Source organism: Stegostoma tigrinum, chromosome 8, assembly GCF_030684315.1.
Source record: "Stegostoma tigrinum isolate sSteTig4 chromosome 8, sSteTig4.hap1, whole genome shotgun sequence".
Taxonomy (NCBI): domain Eukaryota; kingdom Metazoa; phylum Chordata; class Chondrichthyes; order Orectolobiformes; family Stegostomatidae; genus Stegostoma; species Stegostoma tigrinum.
In genome coordinates, this window is record NC_081361.1 from 101,705,238 (window position 1) to 101,720,788 (window position 15,551).

The 15,551-nt window shown below is 44.8% G+C and overlaps 2 protein-coding genes across 4 annotated transcripts in view; one reads left to right on the forward strand and one right to left on the reverse strand.

The window, feature by feature from the left end:
- LOC125456544 (leucine-rich repeat and IQ domain-containing protein 3-like) overlaps positions 1 to 4,924 on the reverse strand; it is a 24,930-nt gene extending 20,006 nt beyond the window's left edge. For both annotated transcript variants that reach the window (XM_048539756.1, XM_048539754.1), the window contains exons 1-2: positions 4,868 to 4,924; positions 2,007 to 2,279 (exon numbers count right to left, since the gene is read on the reverse strand). In XM_048539756.1, the coding sequence (XP_048395713.1) occupies positions 2,007 to 2,279; positions 4,868 to 4,903 (309 nt within the window). In that variant the 5' untranslated portion in view covers positions 4,904 to 4,924. The remainder of the gene's footprint in view (positions 1 to 2,006; positions 2,280 to 4,867) is intronic.
- On the forward strand, positions 4,874 to 15,228 carry fpgt (fucose-1-phosphate guanylyltransferase). Of its 2 annotated transcripts, XM_048539751.2 has the most exons (4): positions 4,874 to 5,249; positions 7,225 to 7,392; positions 10,589 to 10,681; positions 13,760 to 15,228. In XM_048539751.2, exons 1-4 carry the CDS (start codon positions 5,183 to 5,185, stop codon positions 15,199 to 15,201), a joined length of 1,770 nt encoding a protein of 589 aa, XP_048395708.1. In that variant the 5' UTR covers positions 4,874 to 5,182; the 3' UTR covers positions 15,202 to 15,228. The 2 variants fall into 2 exon arrangements, with proteins under 2 accessions (XP_048395708.1, XP_048395709.1); XM_048539752.2 differs by lacking the exon at positions 4,874 to 5,249 and having other exon boundaries at positions 7,292 to 7,392; positions 10,519 to 10,681.
- Positions 15,229 to 15,551: the final 323 nt, after the last annotated feature.

Consider the following 15,551-nt stretch of genomic DNA (forward strand, 5'->3'; position numbering starts at 1 on the left):
AATACCAAGCCCCCAGGAATTCTCTAGCATGTCTCTGTTTGGCTTGTGCGATTATCGGTGTGTTGCCCCAGTTGAATTTGTGCCTCTCATTGTCCTTATGTAGTGAGACAAGTGAGAATTGGTCGTGTCTCTTGGTGCTTGTGTATCCATACTGTCAGTTTTCTTCCCATTTGGCCTAAGTAATGTTTCTCCCAGTCCTTTCATGGTATTTTGTATATTATACCAGTTTTGCTGGTTGTGGGTATGGGATCCTTTATGTTCATCAGTAGCTGTCGTTGGGTGGTGGTTCGTTTGTGGGCTACTCTGATACCTAGGGGTCTGAGTAGTCTTGTGGTCATCTCTGAAATGTCCTGTACGGTAGGGTGATTAGTGAGTCTGGCTGTGTCGTGTTTTCCTGTTGTGATCTGTATTGGAAGTAATGGTGGATTGTGCTTTTCGGGTGTCCATTCCCTTTGAAGTCTCTGTACAGGTCCTGCTCTGCTTTGCATAGTTCTGGGTGGCTGGCACCAGTGGCTCTCCTGCCTGCTGCTGTCAGGAGGCTGCTTTCATATCTCTGATGACCCTGGGACACCGTAGGTCAGGGGCAGGTGGCAACACAGACTGATGCGAGGCAATAATTAGATTTTTTAATACCTTGGCTTAAATGACTACACACTGCTGCAGGCATCTGATGCTACATTGACCTAAGTTTCATCAAAGTCACTCTGAAGTAGGAATGCAGGAGCCTGGAACTATACAACGCAGTACAGGAGCACCTCTACAGAGTCTTCAAAAGGAATGGATACCCGAAAAGCACAATCCGCTGTTACCCCAAGACAGACCACAGCAGGAAGACACAACACGACCAGACACACTAATCACCCTACCTTACATCAAGGACATTTCAGAGATGACCATAAGTCTACTCAGACCCCTAGGTAACAAAGTATAAAGCTGGATGAACACAGCAGGCCAAGCAGCATCTTAGGAGCACAAAAGCTGATGTTTCAGGCCTGGACCCTTTGGCGAGGCAGGTTCAATTAAGGCATTTATCAGGGCACTGAATGATTATTTTGAGTAATTGTGCTTCAGAGTATGGGGAAAAAGCAGGAAATTATCAGTCAGTAATTAGGCTTGTTTGACAGACAGTGCAACCATTAGTGCCAAGTAGCCTCCTTCTGCGTTTTAACAATCCTGTGAAATTTGGTTGAGTTATTTGAGAAACTTACTAGGTGTTTGGACCAGGACAATGTACTTACTGTAATATACATGGATTTCAGGAAGGCTTTTGACAAGGTTCTACGTGAGACTGATTAGGAAGCTAAGGGCCTGTGAGATCCAGGTCAACCTGGATTTAAAACTGGTTTAGAGGCAGAAAGCACACGATGATGGTCAAAGTGTGTTTTTGTGACTGGAAGCCTGTGCCTAGTGGTGTACCACTGGGTTAAGTGCTGGGTCCCTTACTGTTTGTTGTATGCATTAATGATCTGGCCATGAATACAGGAGGCTGGATTAGTAAATTTGCAGATGACATGAAAAATTATGTGGAGCCCTGAATGTCCTTGGGCACCTTCTCCTCCCAATTAAATCTTTACAGTGAATGCATGTAAAATGCACTGCATTGCTGGTTAAGCACACAAGGATGTACAGAGATCTTATTGAGGAACAAGTCTTTTGACTGTTCATGCTAATAAATCTCATTCAGTAACTCTTACTGTGCACCGCTAAGTAGGTGTACCGTTCAGGTTACGATTTAATAAATACTTAGATGACTTTCCAAGGTAATCTGTGATATCAGAAATCATGTGTTAATGCCCAGCTAAAATGTTGGTTATGTATAGCTCAGAGCATGTTGCTCTGTAGCCTTATCAGGCCTGACCTAGTGTCAAGACCCAAAGGACTCACATTAGAACCTGAGTCAAGATCACCAATATTTCACACTCAGATACAAACCTTACAGATTCTGGAACTTCCAATCATGTGATATTGTTTTTATTGAACATACACCCACATCCTTTACCACTTACATGGTTTCCATGGAGATCCAGCTTGATTAAATTGGGACAGTTTGCGAGAGCATCGATTTTAGTGATGTAATTCCTGGACAGGATGCAAATCTTCAGAGCAGAGCAAAGAGGCAAGCTGCCCAGGTTTTTCAGATAATGTCTAGACAGGTTTACTACCGCAATCTTATCCAATGTCTTCTCCTTCAACGTACTGTCCATCGCTCCACATGACAGGATTAATGATTTTGAAGGAGACACAAGGTGGCTTCTGTCTAGCCTCAGATCTGTGAGGATCTGTGGAATATACAAAGCCATCAACTTGTCAGAAAGAAAGCTGAAAAGATTCTGTCTTCTCGCTTTCTCTTTTAAAACAGCACATCATCTAGACTGACATTACAATGCAGTAGTGAAACGAGGACTATATTGTCGAGAGTGATCAAAGTTGAGGTCCTGCTCATTACCTGATTGCTGTGTGTTGGAGCTTTTGTGTTGCATTGTCATGTGGTTTACTTTTAACTGTAATTAGAGCAATTAGGGATGCTGGACTAGCTAGTGATGCCCACAACCATGAATGAATAAAATTAAAAATCCTAGATTAAATAGTGACTACACTTCAAAATATGCTTCATTGGCTGTGTGTTCTGGAAACGTGAAAGGCACGATATATAAGCTTTTTAAGCAATTGAAAATGTATTTGGGGGTGTGGCAAGTGATGTAGACTACAGGTCGAAGTTAGAAACTGGCTTAATCAGACCAAAGTTGGCAATGTGAAGACATGAGATTTCATCATGAGAATCAAGCTGTTTAATCTTCTTGTAGGTGACAGATATGTAACTATGGAGGAGCAGAGCAATTCATGTCTCTAGGTGCACAATTCATCAAAAGCTACTGCATCAGCACAAAAAGACAAAAGAAATTTTGGCCTTCCTCTCAAGATTCTGGAAGACAAAGGAGATGATTCAGTTAGGCAGAGTTTTATCAAGATTCCTGCTTTATCAAGATTCTGCATAGGATCTCAGGAAACCTATGTCTGAGCCTATGTTACATGGACTGCAGTGGTTCGAGAAGATAGTTTTAAAAATTCATTCACAGGATGAGGGCTTCACTGGCAAGGCCAGCATTTATTGCCCATCACTAATGGCCCAGAAGACTGTCAAAAGTTTGCAGCCGCATGTTGGCTGAACTGGGTAAGAATGGGAGATTTTTGTCCCTAAACGACATTTTTGAACCAGACTGTTTCCTATAACAATCGACAGTGGTTACACGATTACCATTCGGCAAGATCTGAATTTCAGACTTTTAGTAGATTAAATTTCATCAGGTGCCATGGTAAGATTTCAACCCATGTCGACAGAATATTAGTCTAAAGTTCTGGACTGCCAGTCCAGTAGCATTACTACTAGTTGACAGCCTGTGCAAGCACAGTTAGGGATGAATGATCTTGCCAATTACATCCACATCCTGTGAATAAGCAAAAGAAATATAATCATAGAGGGCACAGTGTAGAGATTCAACAGAATAACATGATGGGCAAAAAGGATTAAATTCTGGGGATTGGTGGTATTAATTTGATTTGCATTCCCTGGATTTCAGAAGGTTGATGGGTGATCTGATAAGTTCTCCTTCTGCCCAACCAAATTTAACTCCTCAAATGGAAGAACTCAGAATAAGAGTTTATAACATTAAAATTAAAGGATGATGACCAGAAGCATTCTTCTCGCACAAATGGAAATGGAAACCTGGAACTCTTTCACCCACCATGCAAAAGGCTGTGAATCATGGGAATCTATCCTTACATTTCCTATCTTGCTGCCAAATTACTTCACACGGCCCCATTCTCTTCATCTCTAAAACCACTCCCAGTCACAAACACTTCCAAGATCTGTGTTATATTTGAATTTCTGCCTTTGCTGCAACTCTGATTTTGAACCACTGCAGTTGTGCTTCAGCTGTCAAGCCCTAAACTATGTAAATCCCCATCTGTAAGGCATCCTTTAAAAATATCTCTGACCAAACTTAAAGTTACCCATCTTGTAATTTCTTCTATATGGCATATGGCAAACCTTTGAAAGTGTTCCCATTGTACCTTTTACTGCATTAAAAGTGCTACTGTTGTATTTTCAATGATCACTGGTTCTTTGACTCAGACACTTTATATCTGGAAGGCAAGCAATGTCACCCTAAATGTCGCAGCTGCTCATGAAATGTTACTTTCTTTTAAAATAAAGCACAATCAAGAGACAGTGAATGTGCACAAAGAAAGTTGGCCCTCCGTGCATTTCATTTCCATCTTCAGTGACGGTATAGTTAAATTAATTTGAGAACCTGTTTGAATAACCGTCCAACGTATTACCTTTAGTTTTTGAATTGCTCCTCGTCTTCCCCATGTTAAGCCAGATTGAATCAGCACCAGGACATTGATAAATTGATTCCCACCACACAAATAAATAAAACCCCAGCATCAAAATCTACGTTGCCTTTTAATAACATCATTCCCGAAGTGGACACGAGGATCTGGAAGTTATATTTGCACTTGAGCAGTAGTTTAAACTGCGAGGAGCCAATGAAGTATTTTTGAAGGATAGTCGCCTGAAACGCAGAAAGGTAACACCGAATCCGTGCGCAGAAAGAACCCCGTAAACAAAACAGTAATGACCAGACAGCCATAACCTGAGGGGTAAGGTTACCAGGATGAGGATGAGGGGCACTGGGTTAGGGGCTGTTGAGGGTAACAGGGGCAAAGGAGACGGGGGATGGAGGGGCGGGGGTTAGAGTATCTGAGGCCCGGGTCAATCCTGGGGACTCGGGAAAGTGGGGGTGAGTTTGGGGCGGTGGTGGCGGGGTTTGGGGTGTCTGCGGCCGGCGCACTGCCCCACACTCGCCTTACTCCTCTCCGGCTGCTCCCGAGGCGCCGCCATGTCTGGTCAGCGGTTGCTATGGAGAATCAGGGCAGTAACTGCGCAGGCGTGGAATCAACCATCATCACAACAGCCACGTTCTGCAACGTCCGTAAACAATCACAGTCATTGCCTCTGGGCACATGAAGCATTTATCCATGTTTAGTAGTTGGATTGTATGTTCCCGATTGTGTATGTTGAGGTGCCTATTGTATTAATCTCAGTGTCTTTCATCACCAACCCCAAAGCCTCCAGAGCGGATGGTTCTTCCCACGGCGCTGACCCTGTGACCCTGGGACAATGGACGATGCGCAGAGGCTGCGGAACGCGACCCGGAGGCGGCTGCGGGACTTCCAGAAGATTCGAGGTGGGGGCAGGGACCCTAACGCTGTCCCCGGAGTACCCCCTCACCCTCACCCTCACCCAGCACCCGGAGTACCACCCCATCCCTATCCGGACCCCCACCCCCACCCAGCTCCCAGAGTACCTTCCCACCCTCACCACTCACGCTGCTCCCGGAGTGCCTCCTGCCTCACCTTCACCCCCACCCCTTCACCCCGAACTCGCCACCTCACCCTCAACCTCAATCCCCCTCACCTCCCTGCACACCATCAAACCCACCTCACCCTCACCCTCACCCCCATCCCCACCTCCTCACCCTCACTTCCCCACACAGCCCCACCCTCACCCCATCAAACCCACCGTCACCCTCACCGTCACCCTCACCTCCTCACCCCCACCTCTTCACCCTCATCCCCACCCCACCCCACCCGACGTCCCCACCCCACCCTCTCCCTTCAATCCCCCACCCTCTCCCTCCCCTTCCAAAGTTAAAACTTACAATTTTAATAATCTGAGCAGAGCAAGGGGACAAGATTAATTGATGAACCTTCAGGCAATAATGATCATAATATGATAGAATTTCATTTAAGTTTGAGGGTGAATAATGTGGGTTTAACATTGTGTCTTAAATATAAACAGATACAAGGATATGAAGATAAAGGTGGTTTAAGTGAAGTGGAAAAATAGCATTAAAAGGCCGATAGAGAAGCAGCAGCAGGCATTCCAATAAGAGTTTCTAACTTTCAGCAAAGACTTTGCAAAGGATGTACCATCCATTGCTAACAAAGGAAGTTAAGTTTCAAGTTGAAAGAAAAAAACACTCAATGCAGACAAGATTAGTCATTGATCAGAGGGGAGGAAATTCCAACAGTCTGGGAAAGTTGTTGAACTAAAAGTTGATAAATCCCAAGGCATGATAGCCTCCACCCTTAAAAGAAATGTCTACAGAGGTGATAGATGAGATAGTAGGAACTGCAGATGCTGGAGAATCTGAGATAACGAGGTGTAGAGCTGCATGAACACAGCAGGCCAAGCAGCGTCAGAGGAGCAGGAAAGCTGACATTTCAGGCCTAGACCCTTCATCAGAAAAAGTGTTCTTCAGCTCTACGCCTTGTTTGGAGGGCATGTGAGGAAACCTTTCTTTACTCAGACTGATTGGTTTCTGGAACTCCGTGCCTGTCAGGCTGGTAGGGGCACAAACCTTCATAACGTTTAAGAAATATTTAGATGTACACTTGCAATGCCAAGACATAATGGGCCAAGTACCAAACAATGTGATTAGAATAGTTAGATGGTTGTTTTCGACTGGCACAGACTCAGTGGGGCAGAAGCATCTTTTTCTGTGCTTTGTTGCTTTCTGTGAAACAGGGCAAGCGTTGCCCTTGTGATATTTTCACTAGATTGTTGATCCAGGTAATTTTCTGGGGACTCAGATTTGAATCTCGTCATGACAAATGGTGCAATTTGACTTTGGTAAAATCTAGAATTAAGAGTGTATGATTGTTGATTGTTGGAAAATGTCCTTTAGGGAAGGAAACTGTTATCCTCATTTGTCTGGCCTACATGTGACTCCAGACCGACAGCAATGTGGTTGACTCTTAACTGCTGACTAGACAATAAATGTTGACCTAACCAGCAATGTTCACTAGCTATATATGAATTAAAGAAAATATCTCCGTTACTCAGTGACTCCGAAGAACAGATAAAATGAATAAAGGGAACCTGTAGCTGTGGTATATTTGGATTTTACAAAGGAATTCTGTAGTCTATTCAAAGGCATTCATTAATTGGATATGAGTGACACTGGCTATGCCAGCATTTATTGTTATTTAAAAAAAGAAATCGTAGAACACTGACACAGATTTAGATTGATTTTTCTGGTTGCTAACATATTTGTCTTGACTCCTGGCAATTGACAGGTCATTACTAAATAACGGCTCCATGTGTTATTGCTTCCCTGTCACTTTCCCCTTATAATTTTTTTTTGCCTTTTTCTGAAGGAAAGAAGGTGACACCTGGTGAGTTCTGGGACATCGTGGTCATTACAGCTGCTGATGAGAAACAAGAACAGGTGTTCAAGCAGCAAATCCGCAACAAGCTTGGGCAGAATGAGCTTCCCCTTGGTGTGCAGTACCATGTTTTTGCTGATCCTGTTGGGCCAAAAATTGGTAAGTCCTGTATACAAAAAAATGACCAAGGATGTTAAGCAAAACTTAGCAATTACAAGTTCAGCCTCACCTAGTGTGTTGTACCATGTTCTGGGCACTGTGCTTTCAGAAGAATGTCAGGATTTTGGAGACGGTGCAGAGGATTTGTAGACTGGGGGACTTCACTTAGTGTGGTGAGACTGGACAAGCTTAGATTGTTCTCCTGTAGAATTACGTAATATTTATAGCATAGAAATAAGCTGTTCAGCACAACTGTTGACGTCAGCTGCTCCCTTTGGTATTGAGTTACAGAGTCTTGGAGCCATAGAGATATACACCATATAAACAGACCCTTGGTCCAACCCATTCACGCTGACCAGATACCCTAAATTAACATTCCCGCATTTCCCTCCAAACACTTTCTATTCATAGATAATGGGAACTGCAGATGCTGGAGAATCCAAGATAACAAAGTGTGGAGCTGGATGAACACAGCAGGCCAAGCAGCTTCTCAGGAGCACAAAAGCTGACATTTCGGGCCTAGACCCTTCATCAGAGAGGGGGATGGGAAGAGGGAACTGGAATAAAAAATTTAGATGAAAAAAATGATGAAGGGTCTAGGCCCGAAACGTCAGCTTTTGTGCTCCTGAGATGCTGCTTGGCCTGCTGTGGCCATCCAGCTCCACACTTTGTTATCCTTTCTATTCATATACCCATTTAGATACCTTTTTAAATGTTAGAATTGTACCAACCTCCACCACTTCCTCTGGCAGTTCATTCCATATATGCACCACCCTCTGCAAGAATAAGTGGTCCCTTTGATCCCTTTTGAATCTTTCCTCTCTCCCCTTAAACCTATGCTATCTGGTTTTGGACTAGTCTACCCTGGGGAAAAGAAATTGACTACTCACCCAATCCATACCCCTCATGATTTTATAAACCTTGAATAGATAACCCCTCAGCCTCTGCTCCAGCAAAAATAGCCCTGTCCTGTTCAGCCTCTCCTTACAGCTCGAACTCTCCAATTCTAGCAACATCCTTGTAAATCTGTTCTGAACCCTTTCAAGTTTAACAACATTCTTCCTATAGCAAGGAAACCAGAATTGAATGCAGTATTCCAAAAGTGCCCTAACTAATGCCCTGAGATTATAAGGTGTTAAACTGGATGAACACAGAAGGCCAAGCAGCATCAGGCCTAGCCCCTTCTTCAAAAAATCCTGTTTAGTTGCAACATGACCTCTCAATTCCTAACTCGATGCAAAGTGTTCTGCATTGTCACCACTGTTTGGGTAAAGAAAAAGCTTCCTTTGAATTTCCTATGGATCTATTGGTCACTGTTTTATTCATGACATACAGGTCTGATCTTTCCTAAGGGAACAGGAACAACAACTTATATTTATTCATGTGAGGCCTTGACTAATTAAACTGTCGCAGAGTGCTTCAGAACAGCATTAGAAAACAAAGTATGATACGGAGCCACACAACCAAAACCGTGGCCAAGGAGGTAGGTTTGAAGGTGCATGTTAAAAGGTGAAAGGAGAAATTGAGAGATTTATGGAGGGAATTCCACAGTTTAGCCCAGGCAGGTGAAAGTGTGACTGTTAATGGTGGAGGGATTACAGGAATAAATTGACTCCTTTGGCAAACAGGTCATAATTTAATAAGAGAAAGTAAGAACCGCAGAAGCTGGAGTCAGAGATAACACAGTGTGGAGCTGGAGGAACACAGCAGGCCAAACAGCATCAGAGGAGCAGGAAAGTTGACGTTTTTGGATCAGGATCCTTCTTCAGAAAGAAGGATCCTGATCCGAAAACATCAACTTTCCTGCTCCTCTGCTGCCTGGCCTGCTGTGTTCCTCCATCTCTAAAGTGTGTTATCTCATAAATTAATAATATTGTCTAAAAGAACCAGAGGGTAAATGAGAACATCTCTCCCTAAAAGCATCATTAAAATCTGAAATGCACTTTGTAAAGGTAGTGGAATTAGATTTCATTGTTACTTTCAAAAGGAAATTGGACATGTAAAATTGAAGTGAATTATTTTGCAATGTCATAGAGAAATAAGCTGGAGAGGTCACAAGTGGATCAGGACTAACCTGTTCATCTACAGTAAAACAGTAAAGTGGTGGCTGATCTTCAAATTCAAATCCACTGTCCTACTTTACCCTCGTATTCCTTGACTTTGTTAAGCCTAACCTGTGATTTAAAGTATTTGAGAGGATTTGTAGCTCGGATTGTGGATGAGGTTATAGAGTTGTTCATTGAGCCAGTGTGTTTGGTTGTAGACATTTCATCTCCCTGCTGGATAACATCGTCAGTGCGCCTCCGGTGAAGCGTTGGTATTCTGTCCCACTTATTATTTATGTGCGTTGGTTTGCTGGGGTGATTGGCATTACTTCCAGTTTTGTTTCTCAGTGTTTTGTACATCAGGTCTAGTTCAGTGTGTTTGTTGATAGAGTTCTGGTCGGAATGCCAGGCCTCCAGGTATGTCTCTGTTTGGGAGAGATAATAAGAAGGGTCGAGGCCTGAGACGTCAGCTTTCCAGCTCCTAAGATGCTGCTCGGCCTGCTGTGTTCATCCAGCTGTACACCTTGTTATCTATGTCTCTGTTTGGCTTGTGCTATGATGGATGTGTTGTCCCGGTCAAATTTGTGTCCTCCTTTGCCTGTGTGTATTGAGACCAGACAGATTAGAAACGTTACATGGGCCAAACTGGAAGAAAACTGATAAGGCAACATGAACACCAATTAGCCACCAAGAGACACAACCAGTTCTCACTCTTTAGTGAGCCAGCATGCTTTTGATGGTTGATATGTCCACCTTTTTTTTACATGAATGGAGTAGCTCTGTCAAAGAGTGGCCATGTTAATTTGACAATAAAACTGTCCAACCAAAGAGGAAGTTTGTAAGTCAAGCCCATTCTTCCCTTGGTAATGTATGGAATATTAAACAGTAAACAAAGTTAAGAAGCCATGTTTGAGACTTGATGGCTCAGTGATCAGACAGTATAAAAATGAACAAAAGAACGTAATAACATTTCAAGTCCAGTGGAAAACTTTTCATAACTTCAGGACATAAAGTATTAACTCTGATTTTCTGTCCACAGATTTTGCCATACGTGCTTCAACATTTTCTCCGTTTATTTCAGATTTCTAACATCAGGAATATTTGGCTTTTGTTTGAAGAAAAGTTGTTTATGAGTATGTGTTTTTGCACAGGAAATGGAGGGTCTACACTCCTTGCTCTTCGTCGATTAGAGGAACTCTATGCAGACAAGTTGGATAACTTCACCATTCTTTTAATTCATGCTGGTAAATGCTGAAAATCATCTTCTGTGGATTAAAAGGGGGATTATATAAGTTAAGCATGGGAAATATAAGATGATCTGAGGTACTGATTTCTGTTCAAGTTTTAAGTCATGATTCCCAGACAGTCTATTGTCTTGGGTATTGATCATTCAGTCCTGAAGTCTACGAATAATCCAGTTATTTAGAGATAACAAAGTGTGAAGCTGGATGAACACAGCAGGCCAAGCAGCTTCTTAGGAGCACAAAAGCTGACGTTTCGGGCCTAGACCCTTTATCATTGGTGGTCCGCCTCCCCCTCTCTCCCTAGAGGAAAAGATAGGTGGAGGAGAGTATGGGTGGGGAGGTAAGGAGGGGATAGGTCAGTCCGGGGAGGACGGACAGGTCAAGGGGGCGGATGAGATTAGTAGGTAGGAAATGGAGGTGTGGCTTGAGGTGGGAGGAGGGGATAGGTGAGAGGAAGAACAGGTTAGGGAGGCGGGGATGAGCTGGGCTGGTTTTGGGATGCAGTGGGTGGAGGGGAGATTTTGAAGCTGGTGAAATCCACATTGATACCATTGGGCTGCAGGGTTCCCAAGAGGAATATGAGTTGCTGTTGCTGTTCCTGCAACCTTTGGGTGGCATCATTATGGCACTGCAAGAGGCCCAGGATGGACGTGTCGTCTAAGGAATGGAAGGGGAGTTAAAATGGGTTCACGACTGGGAGGTGCAGTTGTTTAGTGCGAACCAAGCGGAGGTGTTCTACAAAGTGTTCCCCAAGCCTCCGCTGGGTTTCCCCAATGTAGAGGAAGCCACACTGGGTACAGCGGATGCAGTATACCACATCGGCGGATGTGCCGGTGAACGTCTGCTTGATATGGAAATTCATCTTGGGGCCTGGGATGGGGGTGAGGGAGGAGGTATGGGGTCAAGTTTAGCACTTCCTGCGGTTGCAGGGGAAAGTGCAGGGTATGGTGGGATTGGAGGGTAGTGTGGAGCAGACAAGGTAGTCGCGGAGAGTGTGGTTGAGAGAGTGACTTTCCATCTATCTGTCTTCAGTCTGCCTCCCTCTCTCTCCCTATTCATTTCAGAATCCCCTCTCCATCCCCCTTTTCTGATGAAGGGTCTCGGCCCGAAACATCAGCTTTTGTGCTCCTGAGATGCTGCTTGGCCTGCCTTGTCCATCCAGCTCCACACTTTGTTATCTCGGATTCTCCAGCATCTGCAGTTCCCATTATCTCTGATCCCAGTTATTTAGCGAGGCTGTTCTGCTAGCCAGCAGCCAGCCTTGGCTGAGTGGATAGTACTGACATCTCTTGAATCAGAATAAGTCCCAGACCAGACACTTGGGTCTGTATTGCAGCTGGTATTCCTAAAGCAGTACTGAGAAAGTGCTCCAACATCCCAGGGTCAGCACTGAGAGAATGTTGCATGGTCGAAGGGTCGGTACTGAGGGAATGTTGCACTGTCAGAGGCCCAGTACTGAGTGAATGCCATCGAATCAGAGGGTCACTGCTGAGGGAGTGCCGCATGGCCAGAGAGGCAGTGCTGAGGGAGCTCTGCACTGTCAAAGTGTCAATACTGAGAGAATACTGACTGCACAGTCAGAAGGTCAGTACTGAAGGCAGCTGTAATGTCGGAGGGTCTACACTGAGGGAGAGTTGTTCTGGCTGAAGGGCTGTCTTTCGATAGCCTTTCAGATTATGTGAAAGTTCCTATGGCAATATTGGAAGGATATTTGTAATATTTAAATGTAAGGCATTTTCATCTCGCAAGAAGACCATTTGACCCATCATGCCTATGAAGGAGTTATTTATTTAGTCTCGTTGCATCTCTTCCGGTTCCCCCTAATCCTGCAAATATTTGTCATTAAGTATTTATCCAGCTCTTGTGCTTAGTTCTTTTGGCAATTACTTAGAATCTGAATCCTTTGGTTACCAAACTCAAAGCATGAAGCCCATAACTATAATAGCGGTATTTTATTCAAGAAACATATTCACCGCCCAAGGCCTGAATTGCAGTGTGATAGGTATAAAAAAAAGCACTGTACTAATAACAAGCACATCGAAGGACATATCACATGCTGATTCACAAGCTGTCTCAAAAGAAACATAAACCTGTGTTTATAGATATTAGGAACTGCCGATGCTGGAGAATCCGAGATAACAAAGTGTGAAGCTGGATGAACACAGCAGGCCAAGCAGCATCAGAGGAACAGGAAAGCTGATGTTTCATGTCTGGACCCTTCGTCAGCCTTCCTGCTGCTCTGATGCTGTGTTCATCCAGCTCTACACCTTGTTCACCTGTTTTTTAATGCCATTAAAGCAGTATATAATGTCCCAAGGCCCATAAATGTTTTTCCTTTATTCATTCATGGGATGAGGGTGTTGCTGACCAGGCAGCATTTATTGCCCATCCCTAATTGCAGTTGAGTGTCAACCACATTGCACTAGGGTCTGGAGTCACATGTAGACCAGACAGGGTAAGAATGGCAGCTTCCTTCCCTAAAGTGCATTAGTGAACCACATGGTTTTTCCAACAATCAACAATGGATTCACAGTCATTGTTAGATTTTTAATTCCAGATATTTATTGAATTCAAATTTCACTATCTCCCATGGAAGGTTTTGACTCCAGGCCCCTAGAACGTTTTCCGGGGCTCTGGATTAGCAGTCCAGCGATACTACCACTCGGCCATTGCGTCCCCTGTGCAATCCAGTCAAAATTTACCATTGAGTCTGGTGACTGAAAACTTGCCTATCGAGATAAAGGGTGCTTTAAACTGAAGAGAGAAGTGAAAGGTTTAGGGAGGACTGCCCATGAAGGCAAGGGTGCCAATGATGTGGTGATAAATATTCAGAATGCACCTTAGATGTTTAGGGACCATTCCTGGGATTAGGGCCTGGAGCTGGTGACCGAGATGGGAACGGGTGTATGGGCTGGTGGAGATGACAGAGATGGGGAGGGGTGTACGGGCTGGAGGATGTGACAGAGATGGGGAATAGTCTGGCTATGGTGGGATTTGAAAAAAGAGTGAACTTGGGTACTTAAATCCATTTTTAAGACATGTTTGTCTACTGTGATTTGATTCCTTTTTTTGTTGCAGGAGGTTATAGCCAACGTTTGTTAAGTGCCAGTGCACTAGGAAAGATTTTTACCACTCTTCCTTTGGGCAACCCTGTTTATCAAATGTTGGAGCTCAAGCTTGCAATATATGTCGACTTCCCCACTCACATGAAGCCTGGGGTTCTGGTGAGCTGTGCCGATGACATTGAGCTTTATTGTCTGGGTGAGACTGAAGCTGTATGCTTTGACAGACCTGGTTTCACTGCCCTCGCTCATCCTTCCTCCTTGTCCATTGGCACCACACACGGTGTCTTTGTGTTGGAGCCTGATCAGATGGAGGCCGTACAGAAAGAGCTGGAGTATAAAACATGCTGTCGCTTCCTTCACAAGCCCAGTGTGGAAACGATGCAGAAGGCAGGAGCTATCTGTGAAGCTAGCCGTTGTATCAGGCGTGACCGAGACACTGAGGATGTGGGCTTTGTCTACACAGATAGCATCTATTACTTTGACCGTCAAACAGCTAAACAGTTGCTGGTGATCCTTGGAGAAATTGGCCCTCTTAGGTGTGAGATTGATGCGTATGGTGACTTCCTGCAGGCTTTGGGGCCGAGGGCCACATCAGAGTATACCAAAAATACAGCTAATGTCAACCAGGAGGAGCAGGAGCTGGTGGCAGTTCGGCAGAAAATCTTCTCTCGTCTCCAAGGGACATCGCTTAATCTGGCCATGTTGAATAATTCAAAATTCTATCACCTAGGCACCACCCAGGAATATCTATACCACTTGACAGCAGATAGCACCCTGAGAATGCAATTGGGGCTGCTGTCTGAGTCCACTGGAATTGGTCAGTTCTACCCCGAGGATTATGGACAAGTTCCCTGCATTATCGAGAGCCTGGTAGGATTGGATTGTGACATATCTCCTGGTAGTATAATTGAGTATTCCCGGCTGGGGCAGGGCACCTGTGTGGGCTCCAACAGCATCATCAGTGGATGCAGCATCAGAGCGAATACCACCATCCCCCCTGACACCTTCCTGCATACACTCTGCGTCCCAGAGGGCTTTGCCACCGTGATCTTCGGCACTGGAGACAACCTCAAGCGTACGGCCGCATCCCTGTTGGAGATCCACCAACTGCAGCTGCTGGGTATCAATTTCGAAGAGGCTACTGTGAGCCTAGGCCTGAAGATCTCCCAGGATCTATTCTCTGGCAGTGGAAAAATCTGCCCTAGTCTGTGGAACGCCAGGATCTTCCCTGCCCCATGTGCGACAGCAGAAGACTCGGTGACGGCGGTACTGGAGATGTTTGAAGCCTTGCGGGGTGAATCAGTCCCTCAGTTGGCAGCTGATGTCCAGTTGCTCTCCGTTGAAGAAATACTCCAACGCAAGGATGTGATGAGCATGCTGAGTTTCAGAAAGCAGCTTACTGAAGAAATTAGTCAGAGGAGAAATTCTGGTGAAAACACAAAACAGGCTTTATAATTCATGTTAATAAAATGTGAGGCTGGATGAACACAGCAGGCCAAGCAGCATCTCAGGAGCACAAAAGCTGACGTTTCGGGCCTAGACCCTTCATCAGAGAGGGGGATGGGGTGAGGGCTCTGGAATAAATAGGGAGAGACGGGGAGGCGGACCGAAGATGGACAGTAAAGAAGATAGGTGGAGAGAGTATAGGTGGGGAGGTAGGGAGGGGATAGGTCAGTCCAGGGAAGATGGACAGGTCAAGGAGGTGGGATGAGGTTAGTAGGTAGCTGGGGGTGCGGCTTGGGGTGGGAGGAAGGGATGGGTGAGAGGAAGAACCGGTTAGGGAGGCAGAGACAGGTTGGACTGGT